This window comes from Folsomia candida, unplaced genomic scaffold (assembly GCF_002217175.1).
Source record: "Folsomia candida strain VU population unplaced genomic scaffold, ASM221717v1 Fcan01_Sc001, whole genome shotgun sequence".
In the NCBI taxonomy this organism is placed as follows: domain Eukaryota; kingdom Metazoa; phylum Arthropoda; class Collembola; order Entomobryomorpha; family Isotomidae; genus Folsomia; species Folsomia candida.
Window position 1 is genome coordinate 9,531,898 of NW_019091193.1, and position 22,332 is coordinate 9,554,229.

Sequence of the window (22,332 nt, forward strand, 5' to 3'; positions counted from 1 at the left end):
ACTGAGGTTGAAACTCTTTTCATGAAACGCAAAGGTCAGTTAAAGGATCATATTCACTCTCCAAATGTCCTCGTAGTATGCAATGCAGTGCAAATGTGTTCTTGCATTCTACAGCAAAATCCTCCAGTTTGCACTTTAATTTTCATTATACTACTTCCATATAAACGTACACCAAATATTAGTTGTGAATCTCATGGTTGACAGAAAATATTTCAGTAGTAGCTGCATACGTAATGCATAGAACCAAATATTCCATAACTGGTTAGGATTTTGCATAGCTATGCAACCAATATATAAGTGACATTCTTTGATAACTACGCAGCCCGATTAAACGGTGTGAATAATTTAATACAAACGAGCAGAATTACCGTGATAATTTTAAAATTTTAAAAATAATTGTTTAAAATGCGGACATTTCTTATCATACTAATATTGGTGAATTATCTGCGGCCAACGGTTTCGATATCTTCTGAGGAGGTAAATATCTTCTGTTTTCATAATAGAGAGTTAATTAAATTTTTTTAAACTGCGGATTATTTTCAGTTTATTTTTGACGATGAGGACAGTCAGAACAAAACAGTTTCAGGTAGTGCATGCTTCATATTCATAAAATTTCTAGTTTTATAATATATCAATTTATAGAAGAATTTCTACTCTTCACTACGAAACCGGGCAGTGCAATAGAGAAAACTTTCGTCGATGGGGATGATTTCAGTGATCATGGTCCATCGGGAAGTGACGTTGAGAATCTGAGTTGCGATGAGCACGCTATGAAAAAAGTTGCAGAGCTTCATTGTTTTAAGGTAGTTCGTAACGCAATCGTAGATTTGTAATTAATTTCTTGATGTTGTTCGAATTGAAAATTATTTTCGTTAGGGTGCACGAGGAGACACCGGACAGAAAGGTAAGTGAAAGAGTTTTATAATTGGGAATATATTTTTTATTTGTTTAATTTTTTGTGGCTTTGCAGGTGATCTGGGACCAATGGTTTGTAAATTAATTTAATTTGTAAATGTACTTTCTTGTGTGCATGTAATATGTGTGTGCTGACTCTTGAGATAACTATTTTTCTGTATAGGGAGCTCAGGGCATCATTGGAGAGAAAGGTCTAAAAATTGTGATTAAATTGATTACTTGACTGTTTTACTTTATTTTTATTAATCAGGTGAACCCGGTGTAACAAAGGAAGGTCCCCCAGGTTAGCCACAGTTAATTCTTATTAACTGTTGTTTTGAATTTTATCTGTTATTAATTTCAGGCGAGAAAGGCGATCCGGTATGTATGCATCTTTATCTAAATATCATGAGCGACGACAAAATACTTAAACATTTAATTAATTCGTGTGTAAATAATTTAATTCAGGGTGTTAATGGAGAGCATGGTCGCAAAGGTATTTTTACTAGAATTTTGGTACTTAAGTCTGTGGAAAAAAATGCAAATGTTACTTAATTGAGATAATTATCAATAGGACAAAAAGGGGAATCCGTCTATAATTTATCACCACTACATGGTGCGATTCTTTTAGCTAAAGCATGATTTTTGCACAAGTATTTTAATAAAGTATTCTTTTTCAGGTCGCAGAGGTTATTGACAGTAAAATTTATTTATTACGAAATAACAACTGAGTAATTACTAAATCATTTTGATTTTTGCAGGAGCAATGGTATACAACAACAGGGCCGAATTATTAAAGGTAACAAGTTTTCATCTTGATTTTCTAAAAATGAATACGTAGAAACGTAAGACATGCAACTAATTTATCTCATGCAAGTCCTTCTGTAAAACGAGAATAATGCAATTTTAACATCATAGATTCAAAATTTAAGATGTTTATATATTTACGAAATTAAAGGAAATTACCAGTTGAATGTCCTCATTGGTTGTAAGCTTGCTGCAGTTCCCCAGCAGTTTGGGTTGCATAACTCTCCACATTTCCGTACCCTTCTTGCAGGCGCTTGGTCACCACGTGGGCGTATGGAGACGCCGAGTTATATGCGGTCACCACGCCAGACTGAATCCCACTGGCGGCAGCACCCGCAGCTTTCGAAACTCCAGTTGCTACATATTGCAATGAGTCGAAAAAGTTGGCCGATGCCACTCCAAGAACCAAAATAAAATTGAAAATTTGTTTAAGCTGCATTTTATCGAAGGTGTACGAGATGCGCATAATTTTGAGCTGCTTGAGGTGACTAATTATTTAGTCCTGCGAATGCCCCCGCAGTTATAGGAGTCATAACATGTATACATCCTTAATAAGAATACAATGTTGACTAGTTTTAATGTAAACATGAGCTTTCTAAGAAATTAGCTGCCCACCGTCAATAAAACTATTCATGTCATTTCATTCATTCCTTCATTCCACAAATATTCTATAGCTTTATATGAATGCTTTTACGCAGATTGAGAAATTCACCAAGCCAGGAGCCATAGCATATGTCAAATCTGACGAAAGATTTTACGGAAAACTTGGAAATGGTTGGGCACCTTTTCTCGTAAGAAAATTTATATGCTCAGCAAAATTATCTTGTTAATGCTGTTGATATCGACAATTCAACGTTAAATGCCTGTTTTATGTGCATATGTACATACTTATGTATATACATTACACTATATAATACAGATGGGAGATATTATCGGGAAAAAAGGTACCCATGACTATTCTGCCTGGCAGCGTCATCCGCAGATCACGTATAGATCTTCTCGAAAGTCATCTTTATTTCGACCCGCGACAAGAACGCATAAATCTGAACTTCAAGTAATTTGTTTGAAATTATAATAATCTATTTCATTCACACTTTATGAAAATTGAATACTAACTGAGCATGAGTCATTCTTAAAAATTTACACATTTGTTGTATGGTTTCTCACACAAAGCGTCGCACTGTGTACATCTGCATAAACAAATTAGTTTAATTCGCAGCAGTTCTACATTAGAACATATTAAATTTCTCGTTTTACTATTTACATTTAGATAATTTATGTTAATCCTTGTCTAAACACTGAATTGCGTTGCAGAACACAACTCTGCGCCTCATAGCTCTGAACGACCCGTGGACTGGGAACATGAGTGGCATCGACTTCATCAACTACGAGTGCCAAAAGGAAGCTTATGAATCAGGCGTCTCAGGTTTATTTAGAAGTTTCTTGTCGTTTCCCAAGGACAATGGAATGAAAATATCAGCCATTGGGAAAAGTCCATATGATCGGATCGTTAATTTGAAGAATGAAACTTTGTATAAAACTTGGAAGAGTATTTTCAAACGCTCAAAGGTTTCCGAGTCCAGTAAAACAACATCCAACAACGGCACGTTATTTCCATATGTGTATTCCTTCAACGGAAGGAATGTCATTTTGGACGATCACTGGTACATGCCCATACATGCATACATACGTATTATATTTGGAATTATATTATTTTTGTACAAAAAATCAAGGAAATTGCACTGTTTTTAAATTCTTTGATAGGGATGAGAACTTGGCTTGGCATGGCAGTTTTGAAACGGGGGATGGTTCATTCACTGGTTCGTGTAAAAGCTGGACTACAAACGCCTCCAACATGACAGGACTTGCAGGCGATTTCCTTTACAATCACATGTTGGACCAAAAAAGAATCCCTTGCAACAGCAGCCTCATCGTGTTCTGTATCGAAATTTCGCAAAATTTGGCGAGGAAACATATCTCAAATTTATTGGATTTGCCAGAAGACTCAACCAAAAGTGTTCATTTGTCGGATGAAGAGCACAAATTGGTTTTAGAGAAGTATGATAACGAGTGGGACGAGTTGACAAAGTCCGACCACAATCGACATTTTCACTAAACTATACATTCTAGAACTGTGCATACTTTAATTGTGTATCAATGTATTCAATGTGTTCAATGTTCTTCGGAGCTACATAATTAATAAAAGTTGTTGTATCTAAATGTCATGTTACGCCATCGTATTTTAAGGACTTGACACCTGCGACCTACATATTTTTTTGACAACTAACAATGCACATGTCAGACATGTTTCGCACGGATCTTGTTGAAACCAGCGCTAAAATATCAATGAACTAAACACAAACAATAGTTAGTATGACATTTGAGCACTTCTGCAGAATTCGTGAAATGGCGAAGGTTTTAAGTTGGAGAACACGCGTATTTTCACCATGCGAAACTATACGGCCGCTTTCCGATTTTCCCCTGCGCTTCTCTTCGCCAGGTCATCCGTTTTCACTCAAAATTGAATTAATTAATTTCCTAACCAAGTTCTCATCCGATTTTTTATATTTGGATTTGACACAATTTTTGAACCTTTTTAATATTTAACATAAAAATTAAGTTGCTATCATTGGAATTTTTTAAGAATTTGTTGAGATTTCAGAATAGTGGATTCGATTTTCCTTTTTTCACATTGCATATTTATATTTGTAAACTTATTTATATATTAGACCATAAAAAACCAAATATACCTAGTTCCCTATGTGTGATAAGGGCTAACATTACACAAAGTCATAAGATTTTTGTCATCAAAATCTTTAAAGCACGCCAAGGGAATAAATAGAAACATCGAATGTATTATTCTGAAACAATTTTGAAAAATAATATCCACTTATAAGTTAGTTGAATCCATTTTAAATATTAAAAAGTGCTCAAAAATTATGTAAAGTCCAAATATAAAAAATCGGATGAGAACTTGGTTAGGAAATTAATTAATTCAATTTTGAGCGAAAACGGATGACCTCGTGAAGAGAAGCGCAGGAGAAAAGCGGAGAGGTGAACTCCATATAGTTTCGCATGGTGAAAATACGCATTTTCGCCAACTTAAAACGTTCGCCATTTCGCGAATTCTGCAGAAGTGCTCAAATTTCATACTAACTATTGTTTGTGTTTAGTTCCTTGAGATTTTAGTGCTAGTTTCAACAAGATCCGTGCGAAACATGTCTGACATGTGCATTGTAAGTTTGTTGTTTTTTACTCACTTCCTATCTAACTTTTACTATATTAGGATAATTTACAGCTTCAGTACGTTTAGTAAAGATACACGCTTGTCAGTTGAGCAAATATGTAGGTTTAATGTTATTTAGTATGACATTTAGCGTGGCGTCGTTATAAGTACATATTAGGGTTTGTAAGTGCAAACGTCACTATGTCTTCGCCTTCCTCCTCAAGTTTATTATCATCTTCAATTTCAATTTAAGTATGTGTGACTAGAAAAACTGCTTACGTTTTCGCAGTGACTTGTAGACAGGTCAATCTAAATAAAAATTATTTCTGGCAATTAATAATAATGATTTATGCATATGGAGTACATGCGTATACACTTATTTGCAAAGTGTAGCTTCCACAGTATAAGTAATTGGTCCAGTTTAAAAGTTCGAATATATACTCGAACTCAGGTTCTTATTTCAAAAAGATAGTTTATCCAGTTTTACGACATTTTCTTACCCGAGAGGAATGCCTTGAAATTCACGGCTATAAATGTTTTACCCTTCGTCGACTATTCTGTCACAAACATCACACATCCGTCAACCAGACCTTCAATCTTCCCCATGGAATTTTTTCACTTTCGAGTATGACACATAAACCGTGAAACAAAAGCACGTATCACACATAGAACTACGAGAATTAGGATATGACAAGATTTATGCTGGAAATTGCTGTTGTTTCTTGTCTAAACTTTAATTAGTGGATTAAATTTTGATGAAATTGTGTGCTCCCATTTGATTTCATGGGTAATTCAACGTGCTATACTGGACTGGACAGCGTACATACGTCTAAAACATGAGCAAGTTTATTTAGCATGAGATTCTGATGTCATTCATTGAACATAATTCAATTTTTTTTATAATGTATCAATTTCCAGCAACGTACACTACTTATGTTTCAAATGATTTAAAATTCAAGACCAAAGCATACATATATTAACTATGTAAGTACATATATGCATTTCTTGTTTACATGCATAAGTACAAAGATATTGTACACAGATAATCTAAGTCGCACTTTAAAAGCTTCAAGAATGTACAAAGAGTCTCCTGCAGCAAACAGCTATAAATCAATGAGCTTGTTTGGCAAATACTAATTTAATTTAACAATCTCTTCGTTTTGCAGATTGAAAAAAGCTCAGTCGGCAGTTTAAGTAACAGGTGGGGCTCTTGCTCGAGCAGAGTACATTTTGGGCATTTTAATTTCGACTCTCCGTCTTCACATGCTTAATTGTGCACGATTCCAATAATTTGAAAACTGTGTACGACCAAGCTTTTCTAGGAAATTAGTATGCTGTCATGTTTATCATGTTCCTCACGAGTGAAACAAAATCTGATCAAGTAGTGCCTTCTTCAATTATTCACTCTCCGGCCTTGCACTGCATATAAACAAATGGCTACATACATTACGTATTTAAGTGTGAAGCAGTCTCAATAACCCGTGAGCAACACTTTTTCTCAAGCTGAAGGCTATCCAAAGCTATCACTCATTTGTACAATTTTGCTGTGATTATTTTTTCCAGAAATATAAGAGCAGAAATCCTAATCCTAAGTATGGCGTTTAACTTTGGATTAGTAAAACTCAATGCATAACAAAATTGAAAATTCTGTTACCCCGAGAGGCAAACATACATATGCACATTTGACATTTTACGACTTTGTTTACAAATAAATTACCTAATTTTTAGTCTAGATAATGATTTTCAAAGAATAAAATTCTCGCTAGACAGCTTTATCGATATCGAAATTTACGGACGAAATCAATCTCAGATTTGACCCTTGAAACTATCAAAACTTCCGAGTTTAATGATTCAACTCTGATTATAATACGTATATTTTAGCCTAAACTATTAAATGTTCATCCTGTTCCATTTCTCATTTCCGTCAACAATAGCTATGCAAAAGTGAAAATATGTAATGAAAAAGCATAATACATTTATTTTATCTTACGGCCAAAATAAAATGAACCGACCAAATGTAGCTTCTTACAACAAAAATTTGAATTATTATATTGAAATTTTTCCAAATACATATTCCTATCTCACTTATTACAGAAAATCAAAGAGCATTTCTATAAAAACACGATCATTCCATGGCAAAATACTCTGGTAACCCGATACAGAACCTTCATCTCATCCAACCAAGTGATTCAGCATTATATTAGAGGATTACTGAACAAAACTGCCAAGATAACATTACAAAACATGATCCGAAAGATTTCCAACTTCTTCTTGTTTACCAACCACCAACTACTTCTGCTCCGGTCTCAAATCTGCATGAGACAAGACAACAACAAAAAGCACAAACACTACAATATCTGCCCCACAAGATCCACTTGTGCTGACTGCGAGAAATCTCTTATTTTCTTAGCAAGAGTTGAGCGGTTGAGCCTCAACCAACTCGGTCTCACTTTCCTCACCAATTTAATCAAATCAGTCAGAATTAGGAGCCCCACCACTGCATGCACTTTCACACGTCTCTTTCTTCAGCTTTGATCCCAGCGAAACTGTTTAACTGGGTACTTAAATTAACTCACAATTATTAATTACACAATAAAATTAGCCCAAGTTCACGATGGGCTATACACAAGTAAGAAGTGAGTAAATAGACTAATAAATAGCGTACATTTTTAAGTGAATAAACTGGGAAGGATAGATATTGTTAAATCCGTATTGTGTACATAAACTTGGCTCTAAAATGAACAAACGTGCAAGATATTGGGTTTCGTGACAAAAGGAACATATCACGGATTTGTAGTCTTTTAATTTGCAATTCCAATTGTGTGTTTAGCAAACTATATAAACATAAACTATAAATGATTCGTTGAAATTGTATTTTCAGTTGTGCAAAATTTTATCCAAAACGTGAAAAATTTTATTTTGGAAAAATTAACTTCAATTTTTGCGAGTGTGATTTGTAGTGAAATTAAAAGTTTAGTTACGTATAAAGAGTACCGTTTATTAGAATGTTTACATATAATCGCTTTCACTAATTAGGATTGAAGCAGTCATGATGAACATTAATGTCTTTCTCTGTCTTGCCATACCAGTCTTTGTTGGGCAGGTGATATCGGCCAGGTATTCGTACACTTTAAGGGTAAGTGACAATGAAATTGATTTTAAAGTAAGTTAGCGTTTATTATTAGGGTTAATAACTTATGAAACGTGTCACGGCATGTCAACATTTTCTTTATCAGGCTGCGTGTGTTGTTTATATACTACTTGAGGTCAAAGACAATTGAAAATTAAGTTTTGGCAAATCTCGCAGATTTGAAACTTTATCTGAAGTCTCGTTAAATAAATTACAAGAAATCTTTGAAACTAAATGTACAAATTTGCTTTACCTGACATTTCCTCGTCCTTATAAGGTCGTTATATCATCCATTGAAGACAATCTAATTCAGAAAAACTCCGTAAAAGGGAGCATTGCAATAAATATTGGGCCAGGCTGGCATTATTAAGCATTATTTTTCTTGATGACTTCTTCCCCGTTTACATAATTTGCAATCCTGGCTCACCCACCTCTTGCTGAGTGATTGTGTTCACGTTACTCAGGCTCATCACAAATCTTAATAAACTTGGAATGAAAAATATTCTGCAAATTAAAGACAATTCCTTTTCGGACCGACAAAAATGTGTTTTCCTGAGTTAATTTAATGCTAACTTAATTTTATTTGCTGTAATAATTAATTGTAAAAACGAAAGAGTTTTTTCCCATGCACGTTGAAATTTGGGCAATACAGAGAGCAAAGAGACTATTCAAGTATTGCTGGCATAAAACTGCCTAGTACTATTTGAATTTGCATTTATTTTTGGAGTACATACAAATTAGCACGAATATTTTGACTATTACATGATTATTTATTGATAAAAGTAATTTTGAGCTATCTACTACTCGTAATTAAAATGATACTGAAATTTTGAGGTGTGTTAATGAGATCGCAAAGTATCAACAATACAAATACATCAACGACCACCAGTGACATTTAGCGAACAAAGCAGATTACGACGAGGAGAACGTTGCATTTCTTGTCATATTTCAACCTTCAGAACCAGTTCGAGTAGATTGCTCATTCCTACCTGTCGGGATAAATAAAGCGATGAGACAATGAAAGGTTAATGAAATGTAAAACGCTCAAAATAAATCCTGGGAAAATGGCTTGCACAGATATTTGGTATTGTAATTTCCAACAAAAATGAACCAAAAGATTACAGAGTAAGACAAGTTTGTTTTTCACGTGCTTATCTGCAGAAATTTATTCCAATTACATCATTATTATGTATACAGTATGCATTGCAAACTTGTGTCATGTTTCACCCAGTTACTTATTTGCATATCCAAAGTGTTAAATTGTTTCATTAGGATGCAAATTCTTTAAATCCGGATTCATCAATGTCTGAATAATAATAGGATGAAAAAAGTATTTTCTTGAACTTTTAGCCGAATGACGACTCGAAATGTGGGTGCAACTATACCGAAATTTACAGCAACTTGCCTTCTTTCATGAATGTAAGCATTCCATACACTTAGTATTTATTCACGTCTTCAAAGTTTCGTATTAGTAGAAATTTGAAAATTTTCCCATTTATATAGTCGATCTCAAGGGATGAATCGTTTAGTTGGGTGTTCAAGGGAAGAGATGGAGAAAGGGGGTTGGAGGGTCCAATGGGTCCTACAGGTAGCACATAAATTTGTCAATATCAATGTGTACCGGATACATAGGATAATTTTTTATATGCTTAATTATTAGGTTTGCCTGGTAGAAATGGACGTGATGGAGAGAAAGGAGAACCGTAATAGTTGACTCCAATTTTTAAGTTTAACATTGAATGATGACAAACTCTTTTGAAACGTTTATCGATTTGGAATTGCAGCGGACTGCCAGGCGAAAGTTCTTATCGTAGAATTGCAGAAAAAGGAGAACCAGGAATTCCGGTACTTAACTATTTGATTTGCCCCTACGTACTTCTTAAACACATTGATAATGCACGTTCGTAAACTTTGAAAAATTACTGCATTTAACTATTTACCTCAAATTTTGATGCAGGGTCGCAGTGGTTTAAAAGGAAGCAAGGGAGAACGAGGGACTCCATTTACCACAGTTTTGCGTCAAGGAAGCTACATTGAAGTCAAAGTAAGCTGTCTGCAAATTTCTATGCATTCATTGTAAAGGGTTATCAAATATATTCAATAAATCAACTTTCAGGGCGAGAAAGGAGAGTCAGGAAGGAGAGGTTAAATGAAAATCTTTGTATTTTTATTTTGTTCAATTCTGCTTGAAAAATTTCAGCTTTATAAACTAACCCAAACGTTAATAAGTAGTTTATCGTATGTGTTCGGCCTAAAGCCAGGGTAATCAACGTTATTATCTAAATTGTACACACCTTATTTAGGCCGGAGGGGGATGAATGGAGAGCCGGGAGCAAAGTAAGTGGCATGTTAATCATCTGTATTACATACCAATGCAGCTTATTTAGTGAAATTCAGACCCATATTGGTGCATTATATATACGAAGAGGGAGCCGAAAGTCAAAGCATTTGCTGTCAAAGTTAATTTATCAAAATGATCTTTTAATCAAATCCTGGTCGTTTCCTTTTTGTTTAGGGGAGAGCGTGGAATCAGCATTCAAGGCGAGAAGGGTGCCAAGGTCCGGAATTGAGATTACCATATTCTCCATTTCTTAACTAATGACCCATTCATATCTTGCCTTGCGAATACATTTCCTTTTTTTCTTGCAGGGGGAACCAGTCAGCCTTTCGGATCTCGAGATGCTAAAGGGCTCCAAAGGCGAGAGGGGACTTGTTGGAATGCCCGGAGCGTGTTGCGGAAGGATGGGCCCAAGGTCAAATTTGAGAGCGGATGGCTCTGTTTTGGTCCCACTGCCCGGTCCACAAGGCGTCAAGGGTGAAAAGGGAGGGGAAGGTAAAGAGATTTTTGTACAAAATTAGCAAACATTAAGTGAAGTGTGTAAGCAAGTAACACGGAATTATTCTAATCTACCCGTAGGTCCACCAGGCAGTCCTCCAGAGTTCACAATGGTACCCGGAGCTAGCGTCTTTAAAACGGAAGCAGACATGGTGAAAAAAGATGAAAATTATGTTGATCTGGCATTTTATAATTTTGGTATATTTATCAAAAAAATAGAGACTCGTGAGGAGTCGTCCAGGTACGCTTTGTTTTGTTGAAGAGGATGAAAGGGCTTTTTTCAGAGTCAAAAATGGTTGGAAGGAGATTCCAGTAAGTCAAAGCTCTATATTATCGTATTAAAACTATCTGTATTTATTTATTAGATGGTAACTTATGCGTGTAATAATGATCATATTTGCATATTAAATTTGCAGCTCGGGAATTTGAGACTTGATAGACCAGACCAATCCCAAGCTTATTCCGTCGCAGAAAGTCAACCGCTTGATCCCACACATCGACACTATGTTAACGATGTCGCAGAAAAACCTTATTACAATGAGAAAATTAGAGTATGTCCATAAATTAAGCATGGGATGTAAGATAGATTTTGAACTCGTTTCTTCATTTTTTCAGAATTCAAATTATTTGAAAAGATACAGGCATGGAAGAGGTCAAGTATAATCAACCTGGTTGTAGCAATATTGGAATCAATCTCTGAATTATTTTTTTGATTATGTTTTAACTACATGTGATTCATAAATTGTCAAAAACATTGAAACAAGCTTGGAATTTATCCTTAATTATATACATTTTGAAGTTGTAAATATAAAACTGGTTTAAAAATTAATTATGACTCTTTTACAGACGAAGTTTTGCTTAAATTCTCCGGCAACTTCTTCATAACTTCCTCTATTGCATCCTAACAGACGAAGAAATTTGTAAATAAAACATTCCAGCATAATTATAATAAAAGTACTTACCTGTAACCTTGCTTGCTTCACATTTACACTCCCCAACAACATTTTCCCCATGCTGATCACTGGAATTGGTGTTGTGAAAAGCAGCAAAAGTGGCAACAATGCCCCCAACGCCAGCAAAGGAATCCAAATCAATTTCAACAATCCAGTTAAACTGCCAAGTGCTCCTAATCCAATTGCCAATCCAACCCCAAATCCTTTTAATGCAGCTTCCTTGGCTTCGATATCATGCATGTATTCCTCATAACCTTGTTGTTGTGGGCGTTGCACGTAGAACCCACTTCCTTGTCCATTATTGGGTCCAGTATACATGTACGGAATACCGTAATGTTGATGTAATGGTCTATCCTCGTATAAATGCTGGTCATCCGAATCCTATAGAAAATATAATCATTGCAAATTCACAGACCAATAACGAGTTGCACAATTACGTGTAAGAACAATATACCATAACAGAATTGCTCTCTACCATTCTCATTTTTATCTTTCCCGTTCTCACAACCGGATGCGATTTACTTCTCAACGTCGACGTGGCGGCGGTGATCGGCTTAAAATTATTGAACGTAACGCTGGAATACTTTGGATTCTCTATCAACTGACGACCCTCCGCAGCAGAGTGGTACACACCCACCTCGGTATCGTTTATCTCATAGTCCCCAAAAACAAGTTGACCACAAAGACTAGTCACTACTACGAAAGGAAGAGCTAGAGATGTAATTATTTTAAACAACATATTTTTATTATTTTTATTTCCAATAATTTAGTTCAGGTAAACCCAACTCTAATTCAAAACCACAACTGGTCTCATTTGAAAACAAGTCATGCCATTTATACCTGAAAAGTAAACTGTGTTGCTGATCCGAATTCTGCAAGACAAAGGGCATTATTTTGTACCAACCGATTCGGTCTAGAAAGACAAAGAGCAAGAAGAAAGCAGCAAAAATGCGTGAGCGTGAGATTTTCACAGGTCACTCGAAAAGTAAATCAATTCCATTTTACACACACATATCAGCACAAAACACCTTGAGACTAACCAAATACAAGGACCGTCTCACCTTTCTCTGCACTCGTTACTATTTACGTGGTCATAATTCACATGAAATCGTCTCATCCCAAACAACCGCATTGAATGTGTGACCTTATTGATTCCCTGTGTCTCACTTTGGTCACGATTTGGGATGCCATGAAATTATGGGGCTGAGATGAGACGGGCGATGAGACGAGACTTCATCGAGCAGAGTGTACTTGCTCGTATTATTTCGAGTAGAGCGGATCTTTGGGAAATTTTACACGTAGTCAAGCAGTGCAAACTGCAATCCACCACCACCACCAATATTATACTGCTGCTGCTTATTTATATTCCGTCATCTGACAATGAATGAGTAGCAACTATATAGAGCCACCACCACTTTACTTTCACAAACAAAACTATTTAACGTTATAGCTCCCATAGTTAAACACCTTCCTTCATCATTGCCACATTATTAGACTAGAGAATAGCTAGTAAAGTGAGTTACAATTATTATCAAGGAAATCAGTGATTTGCGTCACCAATATTAATCCCCAGCAGCCAGGCCAATTTAGCAGTATTGCTAATTTTTAAGTGCAATTGTGGATTTAAGTTCGTTTTTAAACAAAATTTCGTAGCTAAAATTGAGAGATTTAATTGAATTGAAGGACAAATATTGAAAGTTAATTTAGGTCAACTCTGAATTTAAATATCAAATATTTTTAATTACCCAAGCAATCGGGAAATACAATTTATTACACATTATTGTTGGAGACTAGAGTGAAGGTAATTTACTCGAATTTGCAATTATTAGTATGAATTAAAATGAAATGTACACAGTTTGTTTTACTTACCAAATAGAAGTTCTATTTGCTGATCGAGCTGAAGAAGAAACTAAAGAAAGATTGATTTGAAGTATCCACGTGAAATATTTTTGTGATTATTACTATCAATTAATCGAAATTTTGTGTGGGGAGAAAGTGTGCCTTTTTTGGTGCCGTGAGAGCAAATTATGAGATTGAGATGAGTGTGACCCGGAGACGAGTCAGTTCGAAATCAGAGGACACGACGGAAATAGACAAGTTGCTCCCAGCCGCCGGATCATCCAAATCCTACACCAATTTGTGGAGGGACGAGGAGGACAAGGAAAATAACATGGGTCGCGACAGAACTTCAGAATTCCAGTCCGCTTTGCGCTCACTCCAGGGTCGAGCCCAAATGCGACAACCTAACGCCCTAAATATTACCAACAACAAAGTCAATCGAAATCTGGATCAGTACTCCGAATTTATGAGAATCGCAAAGTATGTATGTTGGTAGTTTTCTGAAACGCTTGATTATTCGTACCAACGGTTCAAACAAATGCATGTGTACAAGTCAAATTTTTATTTATTAGATCCATCGGTGGAAATATCGCAAAGACATACAGCAAATTGGAGAAACTCGCACTACGTAAGTGAAAAATAATTTAAGAATAACATCATGCAATTCTTATTGCTCATTTCTGAAATGAATTTATTTTTCTGCAGTCGCAAAACGAAAATCTTTATTCGACGACAAATCTGTTGAGATTCAAGAATTAACATTTATCATCAAAGAAGATATAAATGCATTGAATCAAGATATAGCTAAGGTAAAATGTAGATAATATTTATATATGAGACGTGTCGGTGTCAATGCATGTGTTAAATGTTTCATTGTGTTTGTTCAGCTTCAAAAGTTTGCTCGAGGAAATCAAACGGTTAATGGAAAACATCTCCAATCACATTCATCTGGAGTGGTTGTAGGCCTTCAATCTAGATTAGCTACAATGTCGAACGAATTTAAGCAAGTCTTGCAAGTTCGTACGGAAGTAAGTTTTTTGTTCAACCCGATTCGTTATGACTGCATAAATTTCCATCGGGCTGACACAATTCATATTTTTTTGCAGAATCTTAAAGAACAGAGGTCTAGACAGGACCAGTTTACGCAAGGCCCAGTAACGTCTACGCTACCTCCTTCTGCGTTAACTGGATACTACAAAGGTACTTGTTGGAAATATAAATTCACTATTTGAATTGGTTTATAATAAAATATGTAAACAATGGAAGTTCAATTTTGTTTTATCAATAGGATCTGCATTAGTTCCGGACGATAGTTACGCAGGAGATGTAGCAATTGACATGGGAGGAGAAAGCGGTGGTGCTGGAGCGTTGCGGCACCGTCAAGCCCAACTTTATGGTCAAGACGAGACTGTACGACAAATAAAACGAAGCATTTTATGTTATTGTGGCGTGGAGAATGTAACTAATAACTCTAATGCTGTTTCAGGAGTCATATCTATCTAGTAGAGCAGAAGCCATGCAATCTATTGAATCCACTATTGTCGAACTCGGTGGGATTTTTCAACAGTTGGCTATGATGGTCAAAGAACAAGAGGAAGTTGTTCAAAGGATAGACAGCAACGTTGAAGATGCAGAAATGAATGTAGAAGCTGCGCATACCGAATTGCTAAAATATTTTCGCTCAGTGACGTCCAATCGATGGCTAATGATAAAAGTTTTTGCACTTCTCATATTCTTTTTCGTAATATTTATAATATTCCTAACATGAAACTAAGTATGTGAGAATGTTTTACTAAATTTAACTACTCCGACGCATGTTTTCTATACAAATTTCCAGATACCATTGTGCTATAAAAATTTATAAATCAAATCATTCCTTTTTAAAAATTTACTCGGAGCAATTTAGTTTATTTCATGCATTCGTAATATGCGTTTGCATATTACATATTATTATTATGAAGGAGGAAAGTAAACTTTTACTTGTCAATCATACATTATTTTGTCGAATGAAGCATTAAAGGATATCACTATTTCTGTATTTGAACGTTCTAGTTTCGCCTTATTTTCTTGAATATGTTGTATTTAGCAATATGTTGTTGCAAGTCATTTATTGTTATTATTTATATAGGTTGCCACGGACTGTCGAGTCATTTCTATCAGTATAATTTTGTGTAACTGCTCGTAAACACTGGTAATCCGAAAGTACATTTGCACACTTGTTTGTACACTTATTTTAATAGAAACCAAGCAAGATCAAGTATGAATTTGGACATTGAGAAAGCATTATTTGACATTCCGGAAGGGGTGGAGTTTCCTATGGAGCTATGTCATCATTTGCGGACAAAGCTAAATGTATGCCGTACAGGAAAGCACCCAGAGAAAGTATTTATAGAATTATATATATGAACCGTGGTGCTGATTGTTTTTAAAACGCTCTAGAGTGTCATTGAACAAAACTGCCAGTTGAAACGCCACATTATCTACTTGGACAAGGAAGTTATTGAACTACGGAAATCCAAACTTGAGCAATTCCAACACCAGAAAAACGAGTTGAAATTGGTAAGAAACCTGACTTATCTTGTCCCATGTAATACATATGTATGTGATAAAAAACAAAAGGCTGCAAATAATGGGACAGTGGATACTATGCCGCCTCAATCTCTGATGGCATCCAAAATCGTGGAATTAAGCAAGAAGAACAGGGACATGACTGCTCAACTGGAAGGTGCAAAAACCAAGTTGAAGAAAATCATGAGTGAAAATGAGCAGCTTCTTCAGTTTCAATCTGATAAAGAGTTTGAAGATAAGGATAAATCAGAAGCTGGTAAGCATTCCACTAATGGAAATCATGAGACAAATGCTATTTGTACATGCATAATATTGATATCAATAGTTGATGAGGACGCTGTATCTGTCATGTCTTCTCCGAGTCAGGTTACCCATTTGACAAATAAGATGATGGAATATCGTCGAAAGTGTCACCAACTTCAAATTGAACTCAAAACTGCTACCAGAGTATGAAGACGTTAATATTTGACTGATAAAATATAATTTGTACACTTAATGCATGAATTTATCGCATTTCAGGCATTAGCCCAAGAAGTCGGTGACTCAGCAACTCCTCAGTCCGTTCTTAATTCTGTTTCTCAATGCTCATGGCGTGGTCGGCAGCAGCAAATTATTTCTTTGCAGCAGAAAGTGACAGATTTGCAAGCAAAATTAATGAATAAACCGGAAAATTTCTGTGGAGATGGGCCGTGTTTTTTGGGGGATGGCGATGCATCCATGTGTTCTGAAGCTTCTTCTAATATTCCAAAAAAATATGGAAGCGTTACAAGTCTCAGCATTTCTTCCAACTATGCACCATCCAATAGAACTGGATTGATGCAACAAGATATGAAAAAGTATTGGATTTAAAATAATAATTTTGTAAGAAAATGAATTCAAATGTCTAAACTTTCTTAGACAGGAGCAGATTCGGAAACTTAACGGTGAAATAGCACAACTCTCTCAAGACTTGAAAAATCGACAACAGGATCTTAAAGCCAGCAAAGCTCGTATTCAAACGCTTGAGGCACAAGGCAAATCTTACAGAAATCAAATTGATTTAACTGATGCTAAATTCCAAGAAAAAGAATTAGAGACTAAAACTATTTGGGACGAAATGAACCAATTGAAACAAGAGCTTATCAGTGTTAAAGATCGCGAGAAACGGAATCGAGATAAGACCAGTTTAGAAGTTCAGGAGGCGACTAGATCCCTTACCAGGGTAGCTCAGATTTTGTTTTAAAAGTTCCAAAATTATTTTTAAGCCCCTCATATGTCACTGAGCATGGTTTCTAAAAATGATTTTTTTGGGAACAAAAGGAGCGTGCAATAGTTGGCAGATTACAACAAGTAATAAATGAGAAGCAGGAGGCTATCCAGAAAGCTGACAGTGAAATCATAGAGCTTCAGAATAAATTAGAATTATGCTGCTCCAGCAAAGTGGCTGGTGGAATGAATGCGATCGAGAGGTTACAAGAACTTGAGCTTCAGGTATTTACCACATTTGTTGATACATATTTCATGTCAAAAGTATTGGAATATTTGTTAATTAAATTATATATTCTACAGCTTCGTCAATATTCCCACCTCTTGGCGTCCAGTGACAAGGAACAGAAGCGTCTGATTGAGCTTGTTGATAAAGGGGTTGCGGAATCTGAGAGGGATCGTAATAAACTTATCAAGGCCCAGCGAGAAAGTAGTCAAATTTACGTAGTTCTCCAGCAAGCTAACAAGTGCATCGACCAATGTTTGGACGCTGCTAACGTTACCGACTCTACTATTCTACAGGAAGTTGAGAATATTCGTACCATGATTCGTGAGCTACAAACTGGAGAACTCTACAGTTTAAATTCAGAATCCAGCACATCTGGAACGTCTTCAGTGAAAAAATTAAAAACAAGGTCAGTAGGACCCACTACGCCTTGGCTATTTATATATACCGAATTAATAACTAAATATATATTCAATGTTTAAATGTTTTTATAATATAGAATTGATCTCCTCAACAAAGAGATTGTACTCTTGAAGCATAATTTGCAAGAATTGACAATTGTTCATAAAAATGAGATGTCCAACTATGCAAAAGTCTATGAGACTCTGAAGCAAGAACTTATTCTCGACAATATTAATATCACGTCTAAGGGAAAGCCAAAACAATGACATGGATATGACTTTGGAGTACATGGCAAGGAACTCTTTACAGTAATTTTTTAATGTTAATTTAAACTCAACACAATAAAATTTTGGATTTTTGACATTACACTTTTGACACTGCAAGTATGTGACAATCCGTTAATTTGTTGTTATATGCATGTATATATAGCACGATATGTTCAATTAAACCGTGGTTTTTGTTAAACATAATCCACTGGCCTAGACAATCAGCCTGCCTGGATTATTATCAATCTTCCGTTGGGAGTGCGACATATATATAGCTTATCCACAGGAACACCTGCAGGAAGGAGGACAGTAGATTTGTGTCGCAACGGTGGCACTCCATTCCGAAGTGGTCGATATCCCTCTACCTGCATAAATAAATGCATGTATACGGTATTTATACCATTAATAAATGAACAATTGAGCATGCTGCAGATTACCACCAGTTTGTAGCCTTCATGTAATTTTATGCGAATTTCACAACTCTTGAAGCCACTCAAATCCAATTCCCTTCTAAATTCACCATTGCATTTCCTGAAAACATTAATCATGAGCTAAATATATTAATGGAAGGCATTATTATTTTCTGTGCCCGTTAATATAACGCAGAAAGATTTCATGGATATACATACTTCAACACTGTGTCGTCCCCAAACCAATTTTTAAAATTGTAAAATTCATTCGCCTTAAAGTTAAATGTCACGATTTGACCTTTGACAACGAATACTTGTTTCATGTAATCGGATTTGCTCCTTGGCTCTTGTGCAGTAAGGGGTCTCCTGTTGTGGGGCATTTGTTTGGCCTGTGTTAAGAATATTTATACATAGAACTACTTGCCCCAAATCATTTCCCTTTTGACAGTGCTTAAAATTACTTACTGAGGTTTTAGTCGATGGCAAAAACCTTGACCTGTTTGTGCTAGTTGAAGAAGTAGTAATGGACGTGGACGAAAGCACGTTATGATTTGCGAAATATTTCCAGGACGGTCGTTTAGATGCAACTCGACTCGAATTCGTAGTGGTGGCGTCCGTGGATTTGCTTGCCAGAGAAGATCGGGATTCAAGAGGTTCGTAATTTGTTATCGTTGGTCTGCTACTACAAAATTGGATTGGCATTTAAAAGATTTACGGACCCAGTAGTCCTTGACTAATAATGCTAAAACTAAAATTGGACTAATTCGAGAATTACTCTTGCTTGGTGCAGTTGCCATTGATAAAATACATGCAACAAACCTATTTCTTGAATATGTTGCTTCTTCAAATTCGTCCCATATTTCTGAAAACTTGCCCCCATTCTGTGCAAGTTTGGATATTATTTCGCTTTGATGTTTCTCCAGATGAGAGCTAAATTCTCCAGTCCTATAATTACGATTGTCCAGATCCAAGAAAAGGTCGTCATAATTAAAGTTCTCAAAGTCAGGAGTTGTGGCTGGGCGAGGAGGGTTTTGGACTTGTGACAGCTTCATTATCCCAGACGCCTTCTTCACCAGCTTATTAATGTGTGGAAGAGCCTTATTGGAAGTCAGCTTCAATTCCTTCACCATTGATTCATATACATCTTCAACCGAGGATAATTTATCGACATTCCTAAGACTTTTATGACGCCGGTCATACACACGTTGTGACAGTTTCTCAAATTGTGCGACGCCAAAGTAATCATTGTAGTTCGTTGTAACTGAAAAGTTCCGGCCTTTAACTGTGGACATTTTGTTTGTCCATATACATAAAATTTTGAATCAGACTGGGTTTGGTATTGGTGATAGTGATGGTGAAACATAATATGTATAGCCAAGGCGGTGTACAGTTATAGTAGTTATGGAAAGAAATATACCTCTTTAATATTATATGTAAATGAAGCAATGGCTAATAAAAATACCACCACTACAATTAAATCTTTTATCAACCAAAAAATCGGATTGTGAGCATGACATGAACTATAAAAAGCGTATAAATAATCACTGTCACCACTCCAATCATAACATTGAAGTTATACAATCCTGACTTGTCAATAAAGATTATTTATTATATATTAAGGAGATTCATTTAAAAGTATTTTCGAATTTTATCTCGTATATACATACTTCTGGTTGGTAGTATTCATATTACAAGAATATAACAAGTGAAATTGGTTCGAGTAGTGTGGAAACTTTTCAAATGATAGTATCTAAATCCCTGGCGTACTGTAAGCCGTCTTGAACGAGTTGATATGACGGAAGGATCTCGGTCTCCTCATTTTTCTTGGGGAAATACACGTAGTCGTCAGCAATTGTCCAGTTTCGCTAAGGACAAGCGAGATTTTTTAGAGATTGCCAATTATCCTCGGACATACATATGCAATTTGTAGAGACAAAATTTAATAATATTTCACTATTTATGTAAATATTTTGTGCACCTCTTTAGCAAATTTGTTCATATCTACTTCGCTTATGTAAAGAGATTTCGAGGCAGACTTCTTGTCCAGCCGAGCGTAGGCCTTTTCCATCACATCAGCAATTATAGTTCTGGAATTCTCCACGACACGCTCAATGAAATATCGAAAACTTGTGGACTTTAAACCGGTCACTTTTAGATCGTCTTCCTTAGTAGTGAGCAAGGCTGAAATCTGGCCAAACAAAGTAATAAGTAAAATGCTACAAATGGAAGAGTTATCGAAATGCATATGGGACAACTAAATACATAAATAAATTGATAAACCGTGAATTCACCTTGTTGTATCGGCCTTCGGTTAAATATTGTTCAATTTCTACAGCTTTTTTGATGTAGGGATCATTTAAGGCTTTCTCCGTATTTGAGTGTACGAATAGCTCCAACTCGATGTGAAAATCCATGATGCGATTTTGCGACAAGAGTTTCAAGAGATTCATTCCAAGCATTTCATACATATAGGCGGACTCATTGCCTATGCTGAAAAAAAACATGATTATCCCTCCTCCTCGTTAATTTAAAGTTAGTGCTTTGTAGTTTTCAGTGTAACTTATGTACTTCAGATCAAAATAATAATGTTTCAATTGGGCGATGTAGCGGTCAAATTCCTCAGAATTGTCACTTTTTTCCACAGCCATTTTTGCAACGCTCACTCGGGCACCCAGCTCGAGAATATCACAAGCAAGGGTAAGCTCATTTCTAGCTTCTCCCTCAGCCAACGCCAAGGGCACGTAAGACTGCATTTTAGCCAACAGTATCTGATCACCCAGATATTAAATTAGAAATGAAATTAATAAACTATCAATGTTTTGCGTTCCAAATACCTTGGCCTGGTTTAGCAATTCATCCACCTTGTCGTAGTTTCTGGCTAGTCCGATGTTCCATTCTTTGGCCAGTTTTTTCCGAATTTCGTAGACAGATTTAACCACATCTTCATGCGACTCACTTTTATCGCCCATCTTTTCCAAAAATGTACTCCTTAAAAGTCGAAAACTGATTAGAACATGTAGTATTTTCTCAGACAGCGATTCTGAAAAAGGCAGTAAATAATAACCACGCAATCGTGGAAGCTTTGATATCGAAAATATTTGATTCAAGGCACGTCGAGTTACCATGGCACCAAATTTCGTCAAATTATGTCAGCATGAATCTCACGATTAACCTTATAAAAACTAATTAATTTTGACCTGGATACCATTTAAAAACGGAATTAAAAATGGTTTCTATTGCATTTGGGGGCGGATTTACTGGGGGGCAGAATACCATTGAGACCGACTTGTGGGGCGGTGATAAAATCAGTTGGGGACTGAATTAATGCAAACCGATTTTGAATATTCTACTGATGCAGTTATGATTTATTAGAGACCTGGAACTGATTCGACAACAAAAATTATAACATAATACATTTTTAACATGAAATTGCAACTGAACCAAATGAACACACGATATTAATTTTGATAAAAAGATCGGATTTGATTTTGATAGTACTACAAAAATAAACTAAACGAATAAATCGTCAT

The 22,332-nt window shown here is 35.8% G+C and overlaps 7 protein-coding genes across 10 annotated transcripts; 4 read left to right on the forward strand and 3 right to left on the reverse strand.

Moving 5' to 3' along the window:
• Positions 1 to 163: 163 nt before the first annotated feature.
• On the forward strand, positions 164 to 3,926 carry LOC110841984 (collagen alpha-1(XV) chain). The gene is made up of 16 exons (XM_022087693.2): positions 164 to 477; positions 544 to 586; positions 643 to 803; positions 877 to 904; positions 971 to 987; positions 1,079 to 1,106; positions 1,166 to 1,198; positions 1,259 to 1,275; positions 1,363 to 1,390; positions 1,469 to 1,510; positions 1,575 to 1,583; positions 1,656 to 1,693; positions 2,400 to 2,492; positions 2,621 to 2,755; positions 3,016 to 3,365; positions 3,466 to 3,926. Exons 1-16 carry the CDS (start codon positions 406 to 408, stop codon positions 3,815 to 3,817), a joined length of 1,446 nt encoding a protein of 481 aa, XP_021943385.1. The 5' UTR covers positions 164 to 405; the 3' UTR covers positions 3,818 to 3,926.
• A 3,360-nt stretch (positions 3,927 to 7,286) lies between these two features.
• LOC110841995 (collagen alpha-1(XXI) chain) lies at positions 7,287 to 11,722 on the forward strand. Its single transcript, XM_022087704.2, has 14 exons — positions 7,287 to 8,063; positions 9,408 to 9,476; positions 9,561 to 9,645; positions 9,718 to 9,760; positions 9,842 to 9,902; positions 10,015 to 10,101; positions 10,174 to 10,201; positions 10,361 to 10,394; positions 10,573 to 10,615; positions 10,707 to 10,890; positions 10,975 to 11,045; positions 11,113 to 11,205; positions 11,310 to 11,444; positions 11,509 to 11,722. The coding sequence occupies exons 1-14, from the start codon at positions 7,977 to 7,979 to the stop codon at positions 11,554 to 11,556; spliced, it is 1,068 nt and encodes a 355-aa protein (XP_021943396.2). The 5' UTR covers positions 7,287 to 7,976; the 3' UTR covers positions 11,557 to 11,722.
• On the reverse strand, positions 11,224 to 13,044 carry LOC110841732. 3 transcript variants are annotated; one of them, XM_022087427.2, is made up of 5 exons: positions 12,908 to 13,044; positions 12,687 to 12,718; positions 12,301 to 12,542; positions 11,856 to 12,227; positions 11,224 to 11,794 (listed from the first exon to the last, which is right to left on the reverse strand). In XM_022087427.2, the coding sequence occupies exons 1-5, from the start codon at positions 12,976 to 12,978 to the stop codon at positions 11,723 to 11,725; spliced, it is 789 nt and encodes a 262-aa protein (XP_021943119.2). In that variant the 5' UTR covers positions 12,979 to 13,044; the 3' UTR covers positions 11,224 to 11,722. The 3 variants fall into 3 exon arrangements, with proteins under 3 accessions (XP_021943119.2, XP_035709809.1, XP_035709801.1); XM_035853916.1 differs by having other exon boundaries at positions 12,322 to 12,557; XM_035853908.1 differs by having other exon boundaries at positions 12,301 to 12,557.
• Positions 13,045 to 13,330: 286 nt separating this feature from the next.
• LOC110850969 (syntaxin-5) lies at positions 13,331 to 15,723 on the forward strand. Its single transcript, XM_022098587.2, has 8 exons — positions 13,331 to 13,647; positions 13,723 to 14,165; positions 14,258 to 14,313; positions 14,391 to 14,494; positions 14,573 to 14,713; positions 14,792 to 14,885; positions 14,974 to 15,095; positions 15,172 to 15,723. The coding sequence occupies exons 2-8, from the start codon at positions 13,885 to 13,887 to the stop codon at positions 15,451 to 15,453; spliced, it is 1,080 nt and encodes a 359-aa protein (XP_021954279.1). The 5' UTR covers positions 13,331 to 13,647; positions 13,723 to 13,884; the 3' UTR covers positions 15,454 to 15,723.
• A 142-nt stretch (positions 15,724 to 15,865) lies between these two features.
• LOC110842006 (coiled-coil domain-containing protein 13) lies at positions 15,866 to 18,501 on the forward strand. 2 transcript variants are annotated; one of them, XM_022087713.2, is made up of 9 exons: positions 15,866 to 16,037; positions 16,125 to 16,244; positions 16,305 to 16,509; positions 16,579 to 16,700; positions 16,773 to 17,089; positions 17,151 to 17,454; positions 17,553 to 17,723; positions 17,802 to 18,133; positions 18,224 to 18,501. In XM_022087713.2, exons 1-9 carry the CDS (start codon positions 15,945 to 15,947, stop codon positions 18,390 to 18,392), a joined length of 1,833 nt encoding a protein of 610 aa, XP_021943405.1. In that variant the 5' UTR covers positions 15,866 to 15,944; the 3' UTR covers positions 18,393 to 18,501. The 2 variants fall into 2 exon arrangements, with proteins under 2 accessions (XP_021943405.1, XP_035709793.1); XM_035853900.1 differs by lacking the exon at positions 15,866 to 16,037 and having other exon boundaries at positions 16,324 to 16,509.
• A 112-nt stretch (positions 18,502 to 18,613) lies between these two features.
• LOC118437076 lies at positions 18,614 to 20,125 on the reverse strand. Its single transcript, XM_035855872.1, has 5 exons — positions 19,622 to 20,125; positions 19,268 to 19,484; positions 19,022 to 19,191; positions 18,830 to 18,923; positions 18,614 to 18,757 (listed from the first exon to the last, which is right to left on the reverse strand). Exons 1-5 carry the CDS (start codon positions 20,092 to 20,094, stop codon positions 18,614 to 18,616), a joined length of 1,098 nt encoding a protein of 365 aa, XP_035711765.1. The 5' UTR covers positions 20,095 to 20,125.
• Positions 20,126 to 20,425: 300 nt separating this feature from the next.
• On the reverse strand, positions 20,426 to 22,035 carry LOC110842018 (26S proteasome non-ATPase regulatory subunit 8 homolog A). Its single transcript, XM_022087723.2, has 5 exons — positions 21,637 to 22,035; positions 21,371 to 21,570; positions 21,094 to 21,292; positions 20,781 to 20,990; positions 20,426 to 20,667 (listed from the first exon to the last, which is right to left on the reverse strand). The coding sequence occupies exons 1-5, from the start codon at positions 21,925 to 21,927 to the stop codon at positions 20,539 to 20,541; spliced, it is 1,029 nt and encodes a 342-aa protein (XP_021943415.2). The 5' UTR covers positions 21,928 to 22,035; the 3' UTR covers positions 20,426 to 20,538.
• Between the last annotated feature and the right edge of the window lie 297 nt (positions 22,036 to 22,332).

What these genes read in the sequence shown, in the direction of transcription:
- LOC110841995 (XM_022087704.2), top strand. Translation starts at nt 7,977, where the DNA reads ATGATGAACATTAATGTCTTTCTCTGTCTTGCCATACCAGTCTTTGTT. An exon ending in GGGTCCAATGGGTCCTACAG is followed by an intron (nt 9,646 to 9,717) that starts GTAGCACATAAA and finishes CTTAATTATTAG; the next exon opens with GTTTGCCTGGTAGAAATGGA. An exon ending in AATGGAGAGCCGGGAGCAAA is followed by an intron (nt 10,395 to 10,572) that starts GTAAGTGGCATG and finishes CTTTTTGTTTAG; the next exon opens with GGGAGAGCGTGGAATCAGCA.
- LOC110842006 (XM_022087713.2), top strand. Translation starts at nt 15,945, where the DNA reads ATGAATTTGGACATTGAGAAAGCATTATTTGACATTCCGGAAGGGGTG. An exon ending in ATTTGCGGACAAAGCTAAAT is followed by an intron (nt 16,038 to 16,124) that starts GTATGCCGTACA and finishes AAAACGCTCTAG; the next exon opens with AGTGTCATTGAACAAAACTG. An exon ending in AGAAAAACGAGTTGAAATTG is followed by an intron (nt 16,245 to 16,304) that starts GTAAGAAACCTG and finishes AAAAAACAAAAG; the next exon opens with GCTGCAAATAATGGGACAGT.
- LOC110850969 (XM_022098587.2), top strand. Translation starts at nt 13,885, where the DNA reads ATGAGTGTGACCCGGAGACGAGTCAGTTCGAAATCAGAGGACACGACG. An exon ending in GAATTTATGAGAATCGCAAA is followed by an intron (nt 14,166 to 14,257) that starts GTATGTATGTTG and finishes TTTATTTATTAG; the next exon opens with ATCCATCGGTGGAAATATCG. An exon ending in TTTATGGTCAAGACGAGACT is followed by an intron (nt 15,096 to 15,171) that starts GTACGACAAATA and finishes ATGCTGTTTCAG; the next exon opens with GAGTCATATCTATCTAGTAG.
- LOC118437076 (XM_035855872.1), bottom strand. Translation starts at nt 20,094, where the DNA reads ATGTCCACAGTTAAAGGCCGGAACTTTTCAGTTACAACGAACTACAAT. An exon ending in TGCCATCGACTAAAACCTCA is followed by an intron (nt 19,192 to 19,267) that starts GTAAGTAATTTT and finishes TTCTTAACACAG; the next exon opens with GCCAAACAAATGCCCCACAA. An exon ending in GGGGACGACACAGTGTTGAA is followed by an intron (nt 18,924 to 19,021) that starts GTATGTATATCC and finishes TAATGTTTTCAG; the next exon opens with GAAATGCAATGGTGAATTTA.
- LOC110841732 (XM_035853908.1), bottom strand. Translation starts at nt 12,978, where the DNA reads ATGCGGTTGTTTGGGATGAGACGATTTCATGTGAATTATGACCACGTA. An exon ending in AGTAACGAGTGCAGAGAAAG is followed by an intron (nt 12,719 to 12,907) that starts GTGAGACGGTCC and finishes TTTGTCTTGCAG; the next exon opens with AATTCGGATCAGCAACACAG. An exon ending in TAGAGAGCAATTCTGTTATG is followed by an intron (nt 12,228 to 12,300) that starts GTATATTGTTCT and finishes TATTTTCTATAG; the next exon opens with GATTCGGATGACCAGCATTT.
- LOC110841984 (XM_022087693.2), top strand. Translation starts at nt 406, where the DNA reads ATGCGGACATTTCTTATCATACTAATATTGGTGAATTATCTGCGGCCA. An exon ending in TCAGAACAAAACAGTTTCAG is followed by an intron (nt 587 to 642) that starts GTAGTGCATGCT and finishes ATCAATTTATAG; the next exon opens with AAGAATTTCTACTCTTCACT. An exon ending in ACAGGGCCGAATTATTAAAG is followed by an intron (nt 1,694 to 2,399) that starts GTAACAAGTTTT and finishes GCTTTTACGCAG; the next exon opens with ATTGAGAAATTCACCAAGCC.
- LOC110842018 (XM_022087723.2), bottom strand. Translation starts at nt 21,927, where the DNA reads ATGGTAACTCGACGTGCCTTGAATCAAATATTTTCGATATCAAAGCTT. An exon ending in AATTGCTAAACCAGGCCAAG is followed by an intron (nt 21,571 to 21,636) that starts GTATTTGGAACG and finishes CTGGGTGATCAG; the next exon opens with ATACTGTTGGCTAAAATGCA. An exon ending in CCGAAGGCCGATACAACAAG is followed by an intron (nt 20,991 to 21,093) that starts GTGAATTCACGG and finishes TTGTTTGGCCAG; the next exon opens with ATTTCAGCCTTGCTCACTAC.